At 45.3% G+C, this 19,859-nt stretch overlaps 1 protein-coding gene across 3 annotated transcripts in view; it reads left to right on the top strand.

Annotated features, from left to right (window-relative positions):
• The window catches only part of PRKAR1B (protein kinase cAMP-dependent type I regulatory subunit beta), a 57,486-nt gene that overhangs the window by 2,133 nt on the left and 35,494 nt on the right, over positions 1 to 19,859 (top strand). The window contains exons 1-4 of one of the 3 annotated variants that reach the window (XM_039360749.1): positions 815 to 938; positions 1,649 to 2,044; positions 6,827 to 6,997; positions 8,283 to 8,374. In XM_039360749.1, the coding sequence (XP_039216683.1) occupies positions 1,718 to 2,044; positions 6,827 to 6,997; positions 8,283 to 8,374 (590 nt within the window). In that variant the 5' untranslated portion in view covers positions 815 to 938; positions 1,649 to 1,717. Of the gene's footprint in view, positions 1 to 814; positions 939 to 1,648; positions 2,045 to 4,637; positions 4,775 to 6,826; positions 6,998 to 8,282; positions 8,375 to 19,859 lie in introns of those variants that run through there. The other 2 variants (XM_039360751.1, XM_039360750.1) reach the window with 2 other exon arrangements.

Genomic DNA, 19,859 nt, shown 5'->3' with positions numbered 1-19,859 from the left:
GAACTTTGTTTGTCAGAAGATCGCAAACGGGGGTCACTCGACCCCGGGACACGGCAACCATCATAAATAAGTCATCTGGAGGGCACGGATAAACCTCCAAACGGCCTCAATGACTCTCAGAAAAAGTGCAAACGGCCAGGTGAGTGCAAGCAATATAAATCCTTCGAGTCTCCACCATTCAGTCAGAACCGAGGAAGCCTCCTGGATGAGAAGCGAAACGTCTTCTAGCAAAACTGGATGAGAAGCGAAACGTCTTCTAGCAAAACAAGAATGTCCAGTTGCTTTTGAAAAGAAAGCACCTTTGGGATAACAGAGGAAGTGCTGTCAAAAATGCCAGCCCTGAGCTTGCTAGATGTCACTCTAAAAAGAAAAATAATAGATCCGATTGATTTGGTTTAGCTCTTGAGGATCTATAGTATGTGATTGATGTGGCAATAAGGCACCAGCCTAGAAAGCAGGAGGTTGCGAGTTCAAGTCCCACCTTAGGTGTGAAAGCCAGCCGGGTGACTTTGGGCCAGTTGTCAGGAGACGGTGAGTTCTAGTCCCGCTTTGGCCACCAAAACCAGCTGGGTGACTTTGAGCCAATCGCCTTCTCTCAGCCCAACCCACCACACAAAGTTGTTGTTGTGGGGGAAAGAAGAGAAGAAAGATGTGTTGGATATATTCGCCGCCTTGAGTTATTGGTAAAAATAATAAAAAGCAGGATACGAATCCATGAATAAAATTAGGTTACGGATTATTAGGCAAGCAGTGAGCTGATTGTGACCTGACCTTTCCTAGGAGAACCTTCAGCCAATCAAGCTCCAGGCCCATCCGGCTCCATTAGGAGCCTATGGAGGTTGGTGGGAGGTTGCCTTGGACTGTATGACCCCAAAAGGCAAGAACATCTGCCTGGAACATCACAAGAAGTATCATATCCAAGTCTCCAGAGTGTTGTGGTAACTGAGGATCGGACAAGCCAAGCAGTGGATTGGGTTCGGTTAGGCAAGGGATGAACAAAATTGATAGGAGTAGCTCTCCTCTCCTTTGTCAGATAGGATGAGGTCCAAGTGTGTCCATTCACATGGGCATCTTTGCAGTGCATCATGGTCCCTTCCTGCCCCGCCTTTGAGCCACTCTGCCAATCAGCCTTTGGGTTGATCAGTTTTGCCAGCAAGAATCGAATTGCTGATGGCACCCACGTGTTTTCCACCAACTACTTGTTCTTGTGGATTGGAGGGAAAAATGTGCAGGGGTCCTGTCCCTGTAGACCAGGGGTCTTCAAACTTGGCCCTTTTGTGACTTGTGGACTTCAACTCCCAGAATTCCTCAGCCAGGCATGTGCCTGGCTGAGGAATTCTCGGAGTTGAAGTCCGCAAGTCATAAAAGAGCCACGGTTGCCTATCCTTGGCATAGCTCCTTTTCCCCACCCCCAAAAGAGATCCTAGCACCCAAGACTTCTTTTTTAAGACCCCTCTCCTCCTCCTCCTCTTCTTCTTCTTCTTCTTCTTCTTCTTCTTCTTCTTCTTCTTCTTCTTCTTCTTCTTCTTCTTCTTCTTCTTCTTCTTCTTCTTCTTCTCCTCCTTCTCCTTCTCCTTCTCCTTCTCCTTCTCCTTCTCCTTCTTCTATTTCTATTTCTATTTCTATTATGCATGCATTGCGTGCGCAGGCGTGTGTATTTCTTCCTGGGAATGCCCAGTCTTGAAACTCAACATCCCAGCATGAAAAAGAAAGAAACATGTTGAAAACTAAGCCCCGGGGAGTTTCTGCCATGCCAAACGAAGACAGTGAGAAAATGCTGGAGGGTTCCATCCAAGTCAATGGAGCAGCTCACGGGGACCCAGAAAACACAGTCAAAGGGTCCTTGAACATCCAAGGTCCGGCCAGCAACTTTGCAGGGAAGTCCGTGACGGGCTCCATGCACTTCAGAGGAGGAAAAACGCTGATGGCCTCCATGCATATCAAAGGACCAGCATGTGAGGCCTCAGGGTCATCTCTGACAGGGTCCCTGAGGGTCAACAAAGGCCTGGCGACTGGTCCTTCAGTGCACAAGACAGAAAGCTATGTAAGTTTGCGGAAACCCTGAGAAGTAAATCAAGGCAGTTTCTTCTGCGTGCCTCTCACCTCGCTGGAAAATCCCGTACGGCCTGTGTAGAGGTAGTCCTTGACTTACGACCACAACTGAGTTTCAAATTTCCACCGCTAAGCGGGACAGTTCTTAAGTGAGCCCACTTTCTGAGTTTCTACACGTAGTCATCAACTTACGACCACATCTGAGTCCCAAATTTCCATCGCTAAGCGGGACAGTTCTTAAGTGAGCCCACTTTCTGAGTTTCTACAAGTGGTCTTCAACTTATGCCCACAGCTGAGTTCCCAATCTCCATTGTTAAGTGAGACAGTTCTTAAGTGAGCCCACTTTCTGAGTTTCTACACGTAGTTCTCGACGTACAACCACAACTGAGTCCTAAATTTCCATCGCTAAGCGGGACAGTTCTTAAGTGAGCCCACTTTCTGAGTTTCTACACGTAGTCATCAACTTACGACCACATCTGAGTCCCATATTTCCATCGCTAAGTGGGACAGTTCTTAAGTGAGCCCACTTTCTGAATTTCTACAAGTGGTCTTCAACTTACGCCCACAGCTGAGTTCCCAATCTCCGTTGTTAAGCGAGGCAGCTCTTAAGTGAGCCCACTTCCTGAGTTTCTACACGTAGTTCTCGACGTATGACCACAACTGAGTCCCAAATTTCCATTGCTAAGCGGGACAGTTCTTAAGTGAGCCCACTTTCTGAGTTTCTACACGTGGTCTTCAACCTACGCCCACAGCTGAGTTCCCAATCTCCGTTGCTAAGTGAGGCAGTTTTTAAGTGAGAGTTTCGCCCCCTTTTATGAGCTTTCTCGCCACTTTCTTGAGAAGTGAATCCCCGCAGTGGTTAAATTAGTAACGTGCTCGTTAAGCGAACCCGGCTCCCCCCCCCCGTTGACTTTGCTTATCAGAAGGTTGCAAAAGGGGATCACATGACCCCCGGGACGCTGAGACCGTCTTAAATACATGCTATTTGCCAAATTTTGATCATGCGACCAAGGAGACGCTTCAACGTAAGTGTGAAAACTGGTCCTCAGGCTACGATTGAAGTCTCTCTTCCACCCTGTTTGGCCTCCACTCTCTCTGGTGTTATCAGAATTGTCAATGTTTGCTTACTAGGATGATGGGATGGTTGAGCCTGCTGTAGGACTTCAATCTAGGCTGAATCTCAAGCAAGGCCCTTTTGGCACCCAACAGGCTTTGGGTTGGTCCAACATGTTCAAGAAATGGAAGTTCATCCCCCATCATAGCTGTACTTGTGAATGACAGATGTCATTCATTCCCGCAGAGACGTGGGCTGTCATGGCAACTGTGTGTGAGTCTCTCTCCCTCTCCCTCCCTCCCTCCCTCTCTCTCTCTTTCTCTGTTTGTGTGTGTGTGTGTGTGTGTGTATGTGTGAAGGATGGACGACGTTCCATCGACAGGGAATTTTCTGGAAAGATTGCCAAGAATCCACTTTTGAGAAGCGGTCTTTCAAAGGGAAAGATTTATTCATTATTCCTGTCCCGAGATCCGGTACAGGAATTTAGGGGTGAGGATGAATGTGTGTGTGTGTGTATCCCTGGCAAAGGGCTTGGGGGTGTATGTGTGTGTTTAAAGTCCCTGTTCTATGGAATGTGCCTTTTGTTTTTCTTTTGACAAGTTTAGCTGTGGGTCCTGGTCCTTGAGACTTGTGGGCTTCCGACATTCGAGAGAGGAGCTTGTATGCCTAGCAGTAAATTAGCAATGCATAGAAATGCTAGCCTGTCTCTTATTTGCACCAGCTGACAGCGGAGTTGTGTATCAGAGATGCTCTTATAAAGAGACGAGACGGGCGGAAGAGAACTATATGGTGACTTGTTTTCTGTTTCCTATCTGAAGCGGGGTGGAGGTTGAAGACCCAGCTAAGGGTTAATCCTGGTGCAGCTTCTAGAACTTTTCTCCTCTCCTTCTGAAGGATGCCTCCTTCTGCTATTTCACCCCATACCTTGTAAGAGCCATTGATTCCCCCCCCCCGTCGGTTTGAATATTTTATTTCCAGCTTTTCAAGTCTGACGGTTCCCTTAGAGGGATCGAGGTTTAAGCTCATCCATTTCAACGATGATGCTTGTTATCGAGGGAGGACCTTGCAAAGTGTGTTTTGAATCAAAGGGGGGGTAGGAGCTGGGGATACTGAGTAGCTAGCTAATCATCAGTGGAGGGAAGGATGTGAGCAAAAATAAGGAGAGTCCGTGACAGTTTTTACAAGGCACCTTCAGTTGCGTGCAGGGAAGGGTTCAAAATTTGCAGGGAAGGGTTCAAAATTTGAGGTCAACGTACCTATGACACGGGTCTTTCCAAATATTAGAAGGCCGGATGTTAACTCTGCAGTATTTTTCCACCGGGAAAACCTCCTATGCAGAACGGAGAGATTTTTTTCCCCCCCTTGCAATAATGTGGTTTCTCAGCTTCAGGGAGCTGGTAAAACCTTCTGCATTTCTGGATCATGGACCCAAGCCAGCTGAATCCCAACTGTCCCGTCCTTCCGATGACGGAGCTGCCTTGAGAGGGTGGGGAGAAGAGGGGGTTTTGAAGACTGAGGAGGTGTGTTGCCATTTGGCAGTTGCACAGAATTGGGATGGGCAAGGCCCTTCCTGGGGGCAAATCAGGCAGGCCGGAGGTTTTCTCGGCTGTGGTTTCTGGAAACATGGTCGATGTGGCGGGTCAGCGGTCCTTAACTGCAATGACAAAGGTATGGCTTTCCTTTATCCCCGTGGCTTCCTCAAAAGTGATGCTGTGGTGTCACACCCCTGGACTTAATAATAATAATAATAGCAAAGTTGGAAGGGACCTTGGAGGTCATCTAGTTCAACCCCCTGCTCAGGTAGGAAACCCTACACCATTTCGGACAAATGGCTATCCACTCTCTTCTTAAAAACTTCCAGTGTTGGAGCATTTACCGCTTCTGGAGGCAGGTTGTTCCACTGGTTAATTGTTCTCACTGTCAGGAAGTTTCTCCATAGTTCTAGGTTGCTTCTCTCCTTGATTAGTTTCCAGCCATTGCTTCTTGTCCTGTCTTCAGGCGCTTTGGAAAATAGCTTGATTCCCTTTTCTTTATGGCAGCCCCTGAGATATTGGAATACTGCTATCATGTCCCCCCTTGTCCTTCTCTTCGTTAAACTAGACATACCAAATTCTAGCAACCGTTCCTATACTTCCTGGAGAGTTGTGTGTGCCTGAGCATGCGAAGCTGTCATTGGTGGATCCATAAGAACGATGTGCTGAAATTGGTGTTCCTCACAAGTTTTCTTCTGTTGTGCCAGAGGCTCATGGTTTTTGACTTCAGTTTTGGAGGCTTTGAGAAGGTCTTTAGGGCTTCCATGGGGACAGTTTGAGCTGACTTTCTTGTTGGGAGCCTGGCGTGATGGCTTTCTTTTCCGTCTCTTTTTCTCTGGCTTCTTATGGGTTGCCCATAATTCCCAGAAGTGAATTGTAAACTCATAGAATGATGGTGTGGGAAGAACATTGAACATAGAATGCTGGGGCTGGAAGGGGACCTCAGAGATCTTCTAGTCCAACGCTTCACTCAAGGCAGGAGAACCTATCCCATCCTGGTCAAATGGTTGCCCAATCTATTTCAGGTCTCAGAGGTCTTCTAGTCTAACCTTCTCTCAAGGCAGGAGAACTTATACCATCCTGGTCAAATGGTAGTCCAATCTATTCTGGAAAATGCCCCGTGATAGAGCACTTGCAATCCTGGGAGGCAAGCAAGTTGTTCTTAATTGTTCTCTCTGTCAGACAATTTCTCCTTGCTTCTAGGTTGGGTGGCTCCTTAACAGGCTTCCACCCATTATTTCTTGTCCTACTCTCTAGTGCTCAGGAGAATAAGTCAACCTGCTCATCTCTATGACAGCCCCTCAAAAAAAACCGTGAAAAGCAAAATGGCAGGTGGTGGGATAGAAGGATGCATGGATGGATGGATGGATGGATGGATGGATGGATGGATGGACGGACAAATATCTCCCCATTTATTGTTCTGCAGTGGTTTGGTATTCATGGGACAGCTACACACACACACACACACACACACACACACAGAGAGACTTATATATCTAAACTGTTTTCGGAGTTTGCAACTGAAAGAGACTCCCCGGGAGGTCCAATCCGGGTCCTTCCCTGTAGAAACTTAACTAGATAAGAATTCAGGGGCTGTTTAAAAAAATTTTTTTACAGCCCCTTCATTGGATTTTTGGGCAACGGAAATGCCTTGCTCTCATTTGCTCCAGCTCAGTTCTAGGATAGGCAAAGATTGACTTGACTTAAGCTTTGTTTCAGAAGAATTGGAAATGGACACCAGAGGCGGGACGATGACTCACAACTATTTGTTTATCAAGTGATAGAGGTTACAATGGCATTGAAAAAGTGGCTTGCGATTGGTCCTTGCACTTCGGGATGATGGATGGCAGCATTCCCAGGGTCACGTGATCAACATTTGGGTGCTTGGCAACTGGCGTGTTATTTACAGTGGTTGCTGTGCCCCTGGACCGTGTGATTACCATTTGTAGGCAAAGTCAACGGGGGAGGGGAGAACCGGGTTTGCTTAACGACCAGGCGATTCACTGTGATTCTCTTAACAACCGTGGACAAACTAGTCATAACATTGGGCACGACTCCCTTAGCTGCCTTGCGGAGCTGTGGGAAATTCTGGTTCCCGATTGTGGTCGTACGTTGAGGACTGCCTGCGGAAATTCTATGGCTCTAGTAGAAGTAGGGAAATCTATCCAGCTTCCTTTCCTCTTCACAGGAAGAAAACAAACAGATCCAGGCTTGGCAGAAATCCAGCTCCCAGTCAGATTCTCACGATGATGAAGTTTCTCCTCCACCACCCATTCCGGTGGTCAAAGCCCGGCATCGACGGGGAGGGGTCAGTGCTGAGGTCTACACCGAAGAAGATGCAGTGTCTTATGTCCGGAAGGTAATGTTATTATGCGGGGATGGTTGCTATACAGTAAATGACGAATGGAAATTGTGTTTTAGGAGACATCCAAAACTAACTGGGTGTAGTATTAAAGTGCTGGTCTAGAAAGCAGGAGATGCAAGTTCTAGTTCTGCCTTAGGCAGGAAAACCACTGGGTGACTTTGGGCCAATCACCAGGAGACGGTGAATTCTAGTTCTGCCTTAGGCAGGAAAGCCACTGGGTGACTTTGGGCCAAGCACCAGGAGATGGTGAATTTTAGTTCTGCCTTAGGCAGGAAAGCCACTGGGTGACTTTGAGTCAGTCACTAGGAGATGGCGAGTTCTAGTCCCTCTTTAGGCATAAAGTCAGCTGGATGACCTTGAGCCAGTCCTTCCCTCTCTGTCCTAAAAAGGAGGCAATGGCAAGCTGCTCCTGAAAAACCTTGCCAAGAAAACTGCAGGGTCTTCTCCAGGAATTCAGAATTGCCTCAAAGGCACATTCATACCTCAAAAGACAGGCTTCTAGGAAAGCAGAATTTTATTACGGAATGAGCACCCCCCCCCCTTAGCCTTTAAGGAGTGGGCTGAGATTTGTATCAATTTTCTTCAGAACGCCTGCCCCAAGAAAGCTTGGTCAGATCCAAAAAAATGACTCTGTGATGTTTATTCCTGATTCTTAATATCAAATCAAATCAAATCTATATTCCGTCCCAGCATTTCAGCGAAGTTAAACCTGGCAACCGCCCAACATTCAGAACCAAGTTCAATAATTAATGTGTCCTGCTGCTCAAGATGCATTTGAAGAAATAATATTTTATAAAGTTCTGCCAGATGCTGAATTATTTGCTATTCAGCCTTTAAAAAAAACAACATTCCCATTAGACGCCTTTTACAAGATAATTCTGATTTGCTTCTGGCCTGACCCGTTGATTTAATTCAGGTAGAAAGAAATCCTGATAAGTTAATTCAGCATTTTCTAGACAATGTTTGATGCTCGAAGCACCGTTGGCTTTTATTTTGGATTAAGCAATTTCATAATTCCCACAGCCTCTCTCAAAGCCACTTCTGGAATGATGGAGTTGCTTTGTGACTGCTTTTGTTTAATTAGTCTAAATCCAAAACTCTGAATAAAGTGTCTTAGTCAGAAAAGACGAAGAGTCCTTTTGATTTCTGGCTGCCCTAGGTGAACATGGCCCTCCTTCTACAATGATTAGCACAGGAGCCCTGGCTGATCTCTTAGTAATCATCTGGGGTTCTGCTCACTCTACTAACTCTCCCTTCTGATGCTCCTTTTCCATTCCAGGTTATTCCAAAGGACTATAAGACTATGACAGCCTTAGCCAAGGCCATCTCCAAGAATGTCCTCTTCGCTCACCTTGATGACAATGAGAGAAGGTACGATGGAATCAAGGATGTTAGTCTGATGGCCTAGTTTGGTAATGAAACATCTGCAAGAAAGCAACCAAGCTCGGAAAGTACTAAGGACCCCACAGTCCTCCTCCTCCTGCACCTTCTCTCCTTCCTCTCCTCCTCCTCCTCTTTCCTCTCCTCCTTCTCCTTCTCCTTCTCCCCCATCAGCATTTCTCTTCTTCCTCCCCCTCCTCCTCCTCCTCCTCCTCCTTCTGCACCTTCTCTCCTTCATCTTCTCCTCCTCCTTCCTCTTCCCCCTCCTCCCCATCAGCATTTCTCCTCCTCCTCCTCCTCCTCTCCGCAAACCCCACTCCGTTCTAGGACTGACCATGGGTGTTGAATATCCAGATCGGCTTTCAGCCAAAACATGGCTTGCATAAAACCTCTCCACCCTCCCCGATAATATTTTCTCTCTGTATCAAACATTTGATCCTGTGCTTCACCTCTCCATTGTTCTCTCTCGTCCAAAACTTTCTAAAAATTGTGCTTTGTTATTTTTTTTTAAAGGGCAGCACATTTTTACCCAGATAAACATGGCAGGCAAACATTTCTCCACATTTGGAAACCTTCGTGGCCTCCCAGCTGAAAGACTAGTAATGAAACGACATATTTGATCCTTTGTTCAAATCCCTAGCAGAGGTCTATGTGATAAACACCGAAAGAGCTAGAATTTCGGTGCAAATCCTGCTTAATTTTCCACGCTGGTAGATTGTTCTTTTCACTGTTTTCCATGTTAGGTCCTCAGTCCAGTTGATCCAGCTGCCAGTTCATATTAGTGGATTTATTCTGGAAGAACATGGTTGCCTTCATTTTTTTTTTTTTTTGACCCAAATTGTGTGAAACAGCTGGTTAAGTCTCATCCTTACAATAAACTAACAGTTTCTAAGGTTTCCAGAAACAAAGGTGGCCTTTGAATTGGCTACAACAGCTGGAGCAGTCCATTAGGGTCTTTCAGCTGCCCTTGCAGAACAGAGAAGGGCGGTAATAGAATATTTTAAGCATTTAGTAATTCCGGATTTGTCATGTTATAGAAACATGTCTGTGTCTTGGGAGGGACGGGAATATTGCAGAGGTAGTTCTTGATTTACCACCATTTCTTTTCGTAATCGTTTGAAGTTACAGCAACATAGGAAAAAGGGGTCTTACGACCCATTTTTCACACTTAACAATCTTTTGCAGCATCCCGGTGGCCACATGATCAAAATTCGGACGCTTGGAGGTCATCTAGTCCAACCCCCTGCTCAGGCAGGTAACCCTACACCGTTTCAGACAAATGGTTGTCCAATCTCTTCTTAAAAACTTCCAGTGTTGGAGCATTCACAACTTCTGGAGGGAAGTCGTTCCTCTGGTTAGTTGTTCTCACTGTTGGGAAATTTCTCCTTAGGCAGTTCTCTCCTTGATTAGTTTCCATCCGTTGCTTCTTGTCCTGCCTTCAGGTACTTTGGAGAATAGGTTGACGCCCCTCTTCTTTGGGGCAGCCCCTGAGATATTGGAAGACTGTTATCATGTCACCCCAGTCCTTTTTTTTCACTAGACTAGACATTTTCATAACAGAAAATGTGGTAAAGCCCATTTTGAAATGGCTTCCAGTTTTGACCAACTTGGAAGTGTGGCTGAGATGGAATTTACCGTCCTTGTGTCCTTTTATGGCTGAGCCATAAAACCATATTTATCAAGCTTCAAAGACTGAGTTCACATATCCATTGACGTCATGGTTTCACTGACACATTTTTTCATCAACCATAATAGCTGGCTTGCCGGACACCATCAGCCCAACCATGATAGACGAAGCCAACCATTTTGTTTTCTCGTTCTCCTTCCTGGTCCATCCCTTCATAGCAGGTGGTCCTTCCTTCTCCAGGCAGTTCTGGGGGGGGGGGAGACGAAGTTCGATGCGTCCCCACAAGAATGACCATTTCACTCTCTGCCACCTGGTGTCACTGTATTCAAGACCATGCTTTTATTGTTAGATTAATTTTTTTTTTTTTTTTTAAAAAAAAAGCAACAACCCAAAGCAAAGATGTATTTGGAGACCCGTGGTCATAAACCCCAAATATACGGCTGAAACTTTAGACTGCCATTGTGAAGATCAGAAATACAGAAATACATTCCGCTTTGCTTTGAGGACGTTTCATCCCCACTTCTCATTGTGCCGAGCTGCTCAACGGCTTGATGACAGGACATGATCTGATGGCCCAAGATTGTTCAGGATACCCTGAATCACCCTGAGGTTGCATTTTGGATGTTCCAGTCATTGTATCCTCCTTCTGCTACCCAGGATGTCAAGATATCTGTTACGGAACAATCCCAGCTAGCGTAACCCTCCAGCTATGTAGGTGGATGCTTTTGTGTGAAGGCGGAGGGAAGAGAACTTCAGCAGGTGGCGACGAGGAAGGCAGCTTGAAGTCACATCTGGAGAAATGGGTTGTTTGCTCTGCATTCCTGCAGCTGTTTGGCCTGCCTGGTTCTGCTTTTAACATTCGGTGGCTTTTCCTACCAGATCATCTGCAACTGTTCTTCCTTCCCCCAACCTGTGTTCAGAAGCAAGCCCGGGTGTTCCCTCCTGCTGACACCAGGCGTTCAGATTAGTGGTTCTGCCCCCAGGGATCGGCTAGAAGCTTGCCTACATGTCCTCTCTCAAGGTGGAGGCTTGGGAACATGGCTAAAACAGATGGGAAGGCCTAAATGTCCCCTCAGATGTATGAGGAAAGAAGGAGGAGGGAGGGGGGTGAAGTTTCACGGCCCAAAGAGCTAGATTTTGGCCTGGAACTTGTGCTGGCTTCTCCCAGATGGGGGCAAAGTGTGTTGTATTAACTGAAGACCTGGCTGTAGCTGCAAACATCTGCTTCTTTCGGAAATAGCAAAGCCTTTAGGAGAGGCTTCGTCATAGGCAGACAGGCCACCAAACTGTTTTGCAAGGCTTCCAACTTCTCAAAAGGGCAAAGGATGGGAAAAGGCTGCTCTTGAGATCATGCTGCTGATCAGCCAACAATGACGGGGCCTGTGGGCTCATAGTTTCATTTGTTGAAAGCTTGTTTCATAGATAGCTTATCCTGTCAAGGCTTCATCCCAGAGCTGTATGAATTTTTGAGAACCAAGCGTTTCCTTTTTGGCTTTTGAGGATCTGCATTCCCCAAAATCAGCAGAAAGAGGGAAATAGATCTCCTAGTCTTTGGGACTAAAGCACAAGTGGAACGATTAACCAATGGAATAACCTGCCTCCAGAAGCAGTGAATGCTCCAACACTGGAAGTTTTTAAGAAGAGACTGGACAGCCATTTGTCTGAAATGGTATAGGGTTTCCTGCCAGAGCAGGGGGTTGGACTAGAAGACCTCCAAGGTCCCTTCCAACTTTATTATTATTATTATTATTGATCATCGCATAGTCAGCCAGATGTTCAGACTGGATTTGGCATTTTGTCTACCTATCGAGTCCTTACCCAGGACCTGGGATAGCCAGATGTGGATGTTTGAAGGTATTACAGATATCGTCGCAGGATGGAAGCAGTTCCTAGTAAGGCCACCTTTTGCAATTGACTAATAGCGAATTTGTCAATGCCAATGGTGTTCAAGTGGTGCTCCAGTTGTTTTGGGAATGCACCCAAGGAACCTATTACTATTGGTACTACCCTTGCTTGCTTTTGCCACAGTCTTTCTATTTCTATTTGTAGGTCTTTGTATTTTGTTATCTTCTCCAGTTCTTTCTCGTCTATTCTGCTGTCTCCAGGCACTACAACGTCCACTATCCAGACTACTACGACTTCTTCTTCTTCTTCTTCTTCTTCTTCTTCTTCTTCTTCTTCTTCTTCTTCTTCTTCTTCTTCTTCTTCTTCTTCTTCTTCTTCTTCTTCTTCTTCTTCTTCTTCTTCTTCTTCTTCTTCTTCTTCTTCTTCTTCTTCTTCTTCTTCCTTCTTATTCTTATTCTTATTCTTCTTATTCTTCGTATCATTAAGTCTGTTGATCCCAGAGCCCAAGAGTGCCTTACTTCACATATAGGAAAGAGAGCAGCACTTCCTGGAATAACCAGGCAGCATTGCATGGATGCAGGATCATTCCAAGAAGCTCAGTTGAGACAGAAAACTCTGCGTAAAGCGGGGAAGGGAAGCCAGAATAACAGAATGACAAAATAATAGAGTTGAAAGTAACCTTGAGGTCTTCTAGTCCAATCCCCTGCTCAAACAGAAGACAAATAGCTGTCCAATATCTTCTTAAAAGCCTCCAGTGATGGAGCACCCATGACTTCTGGAGGCAGGTCGTTCCACTGGTTAATTGTCCTCACTGTCAGGAAATTCCTCCTTAGTTCCAGGTTGCTTCTCTCCTTGATGAGTTTCCATCCATTGCTTCTTGTCCTGCCTTCAGGTGCTTTGGAGAAGAGGTTGACCTCCTCTTTGTAGCAGCCCATCAAATATTTGAACACTGCTATCTTGTCCCCCCTAGTTCCTTCTTTTCACTAATCTAGACAGACCCAATTCCAGTTATGTACTGTAGCTAATAAACTAAGCAGGACCGGCTGTTGCATTAATATTTTTTAAAATTCCTCCCCTTTTCTGCGAATCAAAGATCAATGTATAAAAATTAAAAAGGGGGGGTTGTCGTTCTGCTTTGTCATCCTGCTTTGTCAAGCCACGTTTTTCTCAGGTTGATGTTGGATGCTTATTGCTAACTCCCAAACTTGGTTTCAGCCAACCATCCCTTGCGGCAAAAGTCAACTTGAATGAAGTCTCTGAAACTCTTATGAGCTGAAAATATCCCCGTGAATCATTTCCTTAAACATTCACTTCTAGAATCTTTTCCGCTTCGCAACAGTCGGGCTTTTATTGCTGTGTTAATCACTTTCTATTTTTTCTCTCAGCATTACTACATTCTTAGATGCTTCCTTTACTGTAAGTAGTCAGCGGTCACAATGGGAGGTGGACCTTGGCGTGACCTGCACAGATTTTATTTGGATTAACCCATTCTGGAAGGAGACAAGTGTCCTCTTGGGAATCGTAGTTAACTTTCAGAAAGCCACAATCACTTTCAAAGCCCTATATGGCTTGAATCTGGGTTATTCTCGAGAATATTTGCCTCTGTCGGCTTTTATTTCCTCATTGCTTTACTATATTAGGTTTTTATTTTACCTTTATTACTTTGCAAGTAACTCAAGATGGCGAACATACCTAATGGCAATAGCCTTACACTTATATAGCACTTCACGGTGCTTTCCAGCGGTTTACAGAGTCAGCCTGTTGCCCCCCAACAATCTGGGTCCTCATTTTACCAGCTTCGGAAAGATGGAAGGCTGAGTCAACCAGGCGCCGGTCAGGATCGAACCGTTGGCAGTGGGCAGAGTTAGCCTGCAATACTGCATTCTAACCACTGCACCAATACTTCCTCTTCCTCCTTATTTTAGCCACAACAACAAGCCTGTGAGGTGGGCTGGGCTAAGAAAAAAAGAGACTTGCTTTCCTCCAGTTTGCTTTCACACCTAAGGCGGGACTAGAAACTCACCATCTCCTGGTGATTGGTCCAAAGTCACCCAGCAGACTTTTATGGCTATGGCAGGACTAGAACTCCCAGCTCCCTGGTTCCTAGCCTGGTGACTAATCTCTGCAAATTTTTGAGGAGCTTCACTTCCAACGTGCCATGGACTCGCTTTGTGGTGACTATCAGTAGAGTCTTCTCAGTAGCTTCCCAGCAGGAACTCAAAGATGGACTTTTAACTATGTTTGAAAGTTATTTTAAGCCTGATAAAATATTGGTTTTGCATTTCAACTTTTAAATTATTTGGTTTGATCTCTTGACCGCCTGTGGCTATTGTGAATCCACCAGTTGGCTCCGAGTTAAAAAAAAAAAACAAAAACTGTTGCTTTGAGTGACATTTGAACCCAACACTTCCCTAAATAAATGGACTATTTTGTCTATTCTTTGGGGAACGAGTTAGATTTTGTTTTTTCTAACAAAGTGAACCCAACTTAGCCCCGCTTGTCCAGCCAGGAAGTGAATCACTTAACTTGTTTTGTAATGATGTGAAAGGAGACTTGTGAACCTCGTCCTATGGAGGATATGGACAAGCAGACAGACGCATGGATTTATGGAGAAATGGGTGTAGTCTGCAGAACCAAGGGCTGAGAAGGCAAATTGGTGAGAGATGGCAAGAAAGAGAGCATGAAAGGCACTGGAATAATAGAAGATAATATTTGTAGCTATGGGGTGAATTGGGGGGGGGTCCTTGGGCCTCTCTGAACTTGGTGGTTTTCTTGCAGACGTTTCACAATCCAATTAGGTAACATCATCAGTGCTAGAAGGGAGTGGGGTTTGTGGGGAGGAGGAGGAGGAGGAGGAGGAGGAGGAGGAGGAGGAGGAGGAGGAGGAGGAGGAAGAAGAAAAAAGAGAAGGAGGATTGTGGGGTCTTTGGTGCTTTCTGAGCTTGATTATTTTGTACTAAGCATTTCATGACCCAACTAGGTAACATCGTCAGTGTTAGGGAGTGGGGTTTGTGGAGAGGAGGAGGAGGAGGAGGAGGAGGACGACGACTGTGGAGTCCTTGGTGTCCCTGAGCTTGGTGGTTTTCTTGCAGACGTTTCACAATCCAACTAGATAACATCATCAGTGCTAGAAGGGAGTGGGGTTTACGGAGAGGAGGAGGAGGAGGACTGTGGGGTCCTTGTGCTTTCTGAACTTGGTTGTTTCCTTGCAAACATTTCATGACCTAGCTAGGGAGGAGAAGTGGAGTTTGTGGAGTGGAGAAGAAGGAGGAAGAGGAGCAGAAGGAGAATTGTGGGGTCCTTGGTGCTCTCTGAGCTTGATGACTTCCTTGCTCACCTGATGTTACCCAACTAGGTAACTTCATGGGTGCTAGCAGGGAGTGGGTTTTGCTCTTATTTTATATACTACTACTACTACTACTATCTTATATACACTATGTACATTACTACATTTAGTACGACCACTATATACTATTACTACATTTTTTATACTTAACGTATAAAATGAGAGCAAACCCCACTCCCTTGTAGCACTGATCAGGTTACCTAACTTGGTAATGAAATGTCTGCAAGAAAACCACCAGGCTCAGAGGGCACCACAGATCCCACAGTCGTCATCGTTGTCGTCCTCCTCCTCCTCCTCCCTTCTAGCACTGATGATGTTACCTTGTCTGGTAATGAAACGCCTGCAAGAAAACCACCAAGCTCAGAGGGCGCCACGGACCCCACATAGAGAGAGTTGGTGGAGGTAGCCGAAAGTTTGTCTGGCTGTTAAGAGTTCTGTCTTAGAATAGCCTGAAAGTGGGAGGGTTGTTTTTTTTTTAAATAACACTAGCTAAGATGAGGCCATAAACTTTCAGTCCAAAGAAGGCTGCTGTTTCTAATGTGGTCTTTCTTTCAGTTGTGTTTTCACAGTTGGCACCAGAACTGACTATTTACTATTTCCTTCCTTTCTCACTCCACACCCCATCAGTCTTTCCACCCTTTAAGTGCCACCCATCATGGTTATCTACGCTTGGGTCGCTGCTACTTCTTCTCCCTGCAGGAGAGAGGGAGCTTCTCTTTTCTGTTCAACTTAGGATATTTACTTTCCTTTTATCTTCCATCTGAAACAACAAAAGTTGGGTTCCCCCCCCTCCCCTTTGACCTAAGAGCTGGAGAAAGGCTGCATCATGTTTAGCAGTTTTAACCTGTCCTTCATCTTCAGGACAGCAGAGTCAAACATTCCTGCTTAAGGAAAGTCAATCCCATGTGGAGGTGCCTGTTAGACACTTCAGTCTGAAAAGACAGACCATAGAAAGTCAGGGTTTGAAAGCAGCCAAGTCTGTTAGTAATTCTTCTTCTTCTTCTTCTTCTTCTTCTTCTTCTTCTTCTTCTTCTTCTTCTTCTTCTTCTTCTTCTTCTTCTTCTTCTTCTTCTTCTTCTTCTTCTTCTTCTTCTTCTTCTTCTTCTTCTTCTTCTTCTTCTTCTTCTTCTTCTTCTTCTTCTTCTTCTTCTTCTTCTTCTTCTTCTTCTTCTTCTTCTTCTTCCTTCTTCCTTCTCCTCCTCCTCCTCCTCCTCCTCCTTCTTCTTCTTCTTCTTCTTCTTCTTCTTCTTCTTCTTCTTCTTCTTCTTCTTCTTCTTCTTCTTCTTCTCCTTCTCCTCCTCCTCCTCCTCCTCCTCCTCCTCCTCCTCCTTCCCCTTCCCCTCCTCCTCCTCCTCCTTCCCCTTCCCCTTCCCCTCCTCCTCCTCCTCCTCCTCCTTCTTTTCCTTCTCCTTCCCCTTCCCCTTCCCCTTCCCCTTCCCCTCCCCCCTCCTCCTCCTCCTCCTCCTCCTCCTCCTCCTCCCAAATTCCACTCTCTTCTAGCACTGATGATGTTACCTAGTTTGGGTAATGAAACGTCTGCAAGAAAACCCCCGAGCTCAGAGAGCACCAGGGCCCCTCTATGAAATTGGGAGATCTTCTAATCTTCATACCATTCAGGACAAAGGACTATCCACTCTGTGGCTCACATGTCGCATGTTTGTTTTGACCACAAGTGGGTGACAGAACCACAGTGGGCTGGCCTCGTGCGCTATATGAGCCTGTGAGCCTGTAAAAGGCCGTTATGCATTTTATAGACTTGTGCGTGACTCAGCAGCATCAAAAGAGACAACTATAAATGGTGTCACTTTGGGGGCTAAGTTAAGCTTTGCAAGAAAAGCTTGGTGGCTGAGTGGCTAAGCCATAAATTATGGTTTTCAAACCACATGGTGGGATTAGCACTCGGTCCAAACTAAACAATTTGCAGGATGGTTAAACCCAATGCAGGGACCCTGCTGGTGGGCAGGGCTATAGTGTTTGAACCTTACTTTATCATACAAGCCGTCTGGGTAGTTAATTTCCTCCTAGTTTACTCACAGAAATACCCCAGGGCAGAGTAATTGAATAACAGAATAATAGAATTGGATGGGACCTTGGAGGTCTTCTAGTCCATTCCCCCCTGCTCACACAGGAGACCCCATACCAACAAATTATGAAATAGTGTAATGGGTGAACTCAGCCACTGTGGTAACTGGTTACTGGTTAAGTTGTATATTACTGATGCAACACACAAAGATACATCAGGGTAAACTATGATGATGAAGAGGAGGATAAGGGGGGACATGAGAGCAGTGTTCCAATATCTCAGGGGTTGCCACAAAGAAGAGGGAGTCAAGCTATTCTCCAAAGTACCTGAAGGCAGGACGAGAAGCAACGGATGGAAACTAATTAAAGAGAAGCAATCTAGAACTAAGCAGGAATTTCCCAACAGTGAGAACAATTAACCAGTGGAACAACCTGCCTCCAGAAGCTGTGAATGCTCCAACACTGGAAGTTTTTAAGAAGATACTGGACAGCCATTTGTCTGAAACAATGAGTTTCCTCCTTGAGTAGGACTAGAAGAGTAGGACTTGGGTTGGACTAGAAGATCTCTAAGGTCCCTTCCAACTCTCTTATTCTGTTCAGTGTTCCAGTCTCAGGGGCTGCCACAAGGAAGAGGGAGTCAACCGCTTCTCCAAAGCCCCTGAAGGCAGGACAAGAAGCAACGGATGGAAACTAACCAAAGAGAGAAGCAACCTAGAACTAAGGAGAAATTTCCTGAGAGTGAGAACAATTAATTAGTGGAACAACCTGCCTCCAGAAGTTGTGAATGCTCCAAACACTGGAAGTTTTTAAGAAGAGACTGGACAGCCATTTGTCTGAAATGGGATAGGCTTTCCTGCCTGAGCAGGGGGTTGGACTAAATGACCTCCAAAGGTCCCTTCCAACATTATTATTATTATTATTATTATTATTATTATTATTATTATTATTATTATTATTATTATTGACTTCCACTCTTTATGTCGGCGTGAATGACAAAGCAGCTTCTCACCTCTTGTAAGCTTGATTTTGGGTTTTTGCAAACTCGGGCTATTATGGGTTAAGGTTTATTCAGTAATTAAGCCTCAAGTCTGTCCGTTTTGATGGCCTTATAAAACCTACGAACCCATACTTTAAATAAATAAGCCGGTGTCTTCACGTAACGCATGAATGCAACCCCAGAAAGTTAGAGCTTCAGGTGAGAGTTCAGTTCTCTTTCCGCAGGTTAAAACTTGTGACGGGTCTTTGATCTCCACTCCAGCTTTCTTTTGGGGGAGGTGGGGGGGGGGAAATCAAATATGATTTTCTTAGCAAAGGCAGCTGGGCTCCCTCACCCCGCCAATTATCCCGTCAGTGAATGTGTTCATGTCTGAACAAATTCTTCTGCTTTCTTCTCTTATCCGTTTAACACAGCGCTTCCCTTTACATGAAGCTCGTTGTTCTTCCTTCCCCCCCCAAAGTCGCGTTTAGAGGCTTAGATTTACTGCCGAGGAAGCTTACTACTAGGATAAAAACGCATCGCCTTTCCTTAGGTGGGTCATCTTGCAGGACCCTTCCCGGTTTTACAATCCTTTTATTTATTTTTGGGCAGCGGTTGTTAAGCAAATGTGGTCATAAAGTGAAGCCGGGGTGGTTAAGTGAACATTGTGGTTGTTAAGAAACTCACTGTCCCGCAGCGTCCATTTTTTTTTTTTTTTTTTTTGCTTCAAATAGGAAGCAAACCCCAATTCTTGGCAATAATAATAATAATAATAATAATAATAATAATAATAATAATAATAATAATATCCAGGTAACAGAGGAGGAGGAGGAGAAGGAGGAGGAGGAGGAGGAGTTGGGATCACGTGACCAGGGGATGCTTACAAAGATTGTAAATGTGGGCCGGTTACTGGATTCCCAAAATGTAATCACACTTGGTTACTACGATGTAAAAAAGATGTTGAGATTCTAGAAAGAGTGCAGAGAAGAGCAACAAAGATGATTAGGGGACTGGAGGCTAAAACATATCAGGAAGGGTTGCTGGAATTGGATATGTCTGGTTTAATGAAAAGAAGGACCGGGGGTAACATGATAGCAATGTTCCAATATCTCAGGGGCTGCCCCAAAGAAGAGGGAGTCAAGCTCTTCTCCAAATCGCCTGAAGGGAGGACAAGAAGCAATGGATGGAAACTAATCAAGGAGAGAAGCAACCTAGAACTAAGGAGAAACTTCCTGACAGTTAGAACAATTAACCAGTGGAACAACCTGCCTCCAGAAGCGGTGAATGCTCCAACCCTGGAAGTTTTAAAGAAGAGACTGGACAGCCATTTGTCCGAAATGCTATAGGTTCTCCTGCCTGAGCAGGGGGTTGGACTAGAAGACCTCCAAGGTCCCTTCCAACTTTATTATTATAAGTATAAACCAGTTGCCAAGCGTCTGAATTTTGATCACATGATCACAGGGATGCTGCCCAGGTTGTAACGGTGACAAATGGTCCTAAGTCACATTTTTCAGTTGCCGTTGTCACTTTGAACGGCCACTAAGCGAAGTGTTGTGAGTTGTGGACTGCCTGTAATCCATTTTATATTTTAACCTTTCTTTGACCTGGTCCTTGAAGAGCTCGGATAGCCCAGCGATCGATAAAGAGAAGAAATAATAGC

This window comes from Crotalus tigris, unplaced genomic scaffold (genome assembly GCF_016545835.1).
Source record: "Crotalus tigris isolate CLP2741 ecotype Arizona unplaced genomic scaffold, ASM1654583v1 scf7180000019173.45859301935:6455823, whole genome shotgun sequence".
Taxonomy (NCBI): domain Eukaryota; kingdom Metazoa; phylum Chordata; class Lepidosauria; order Squamata; family Viperidae; genus Crotalus; species Crotalus tigris.
The sequence above is the reverse complement of the archived record's forward strand: the minus strand, read 5'-3'. Positions and strand labels throughout refer to the sequence as shown.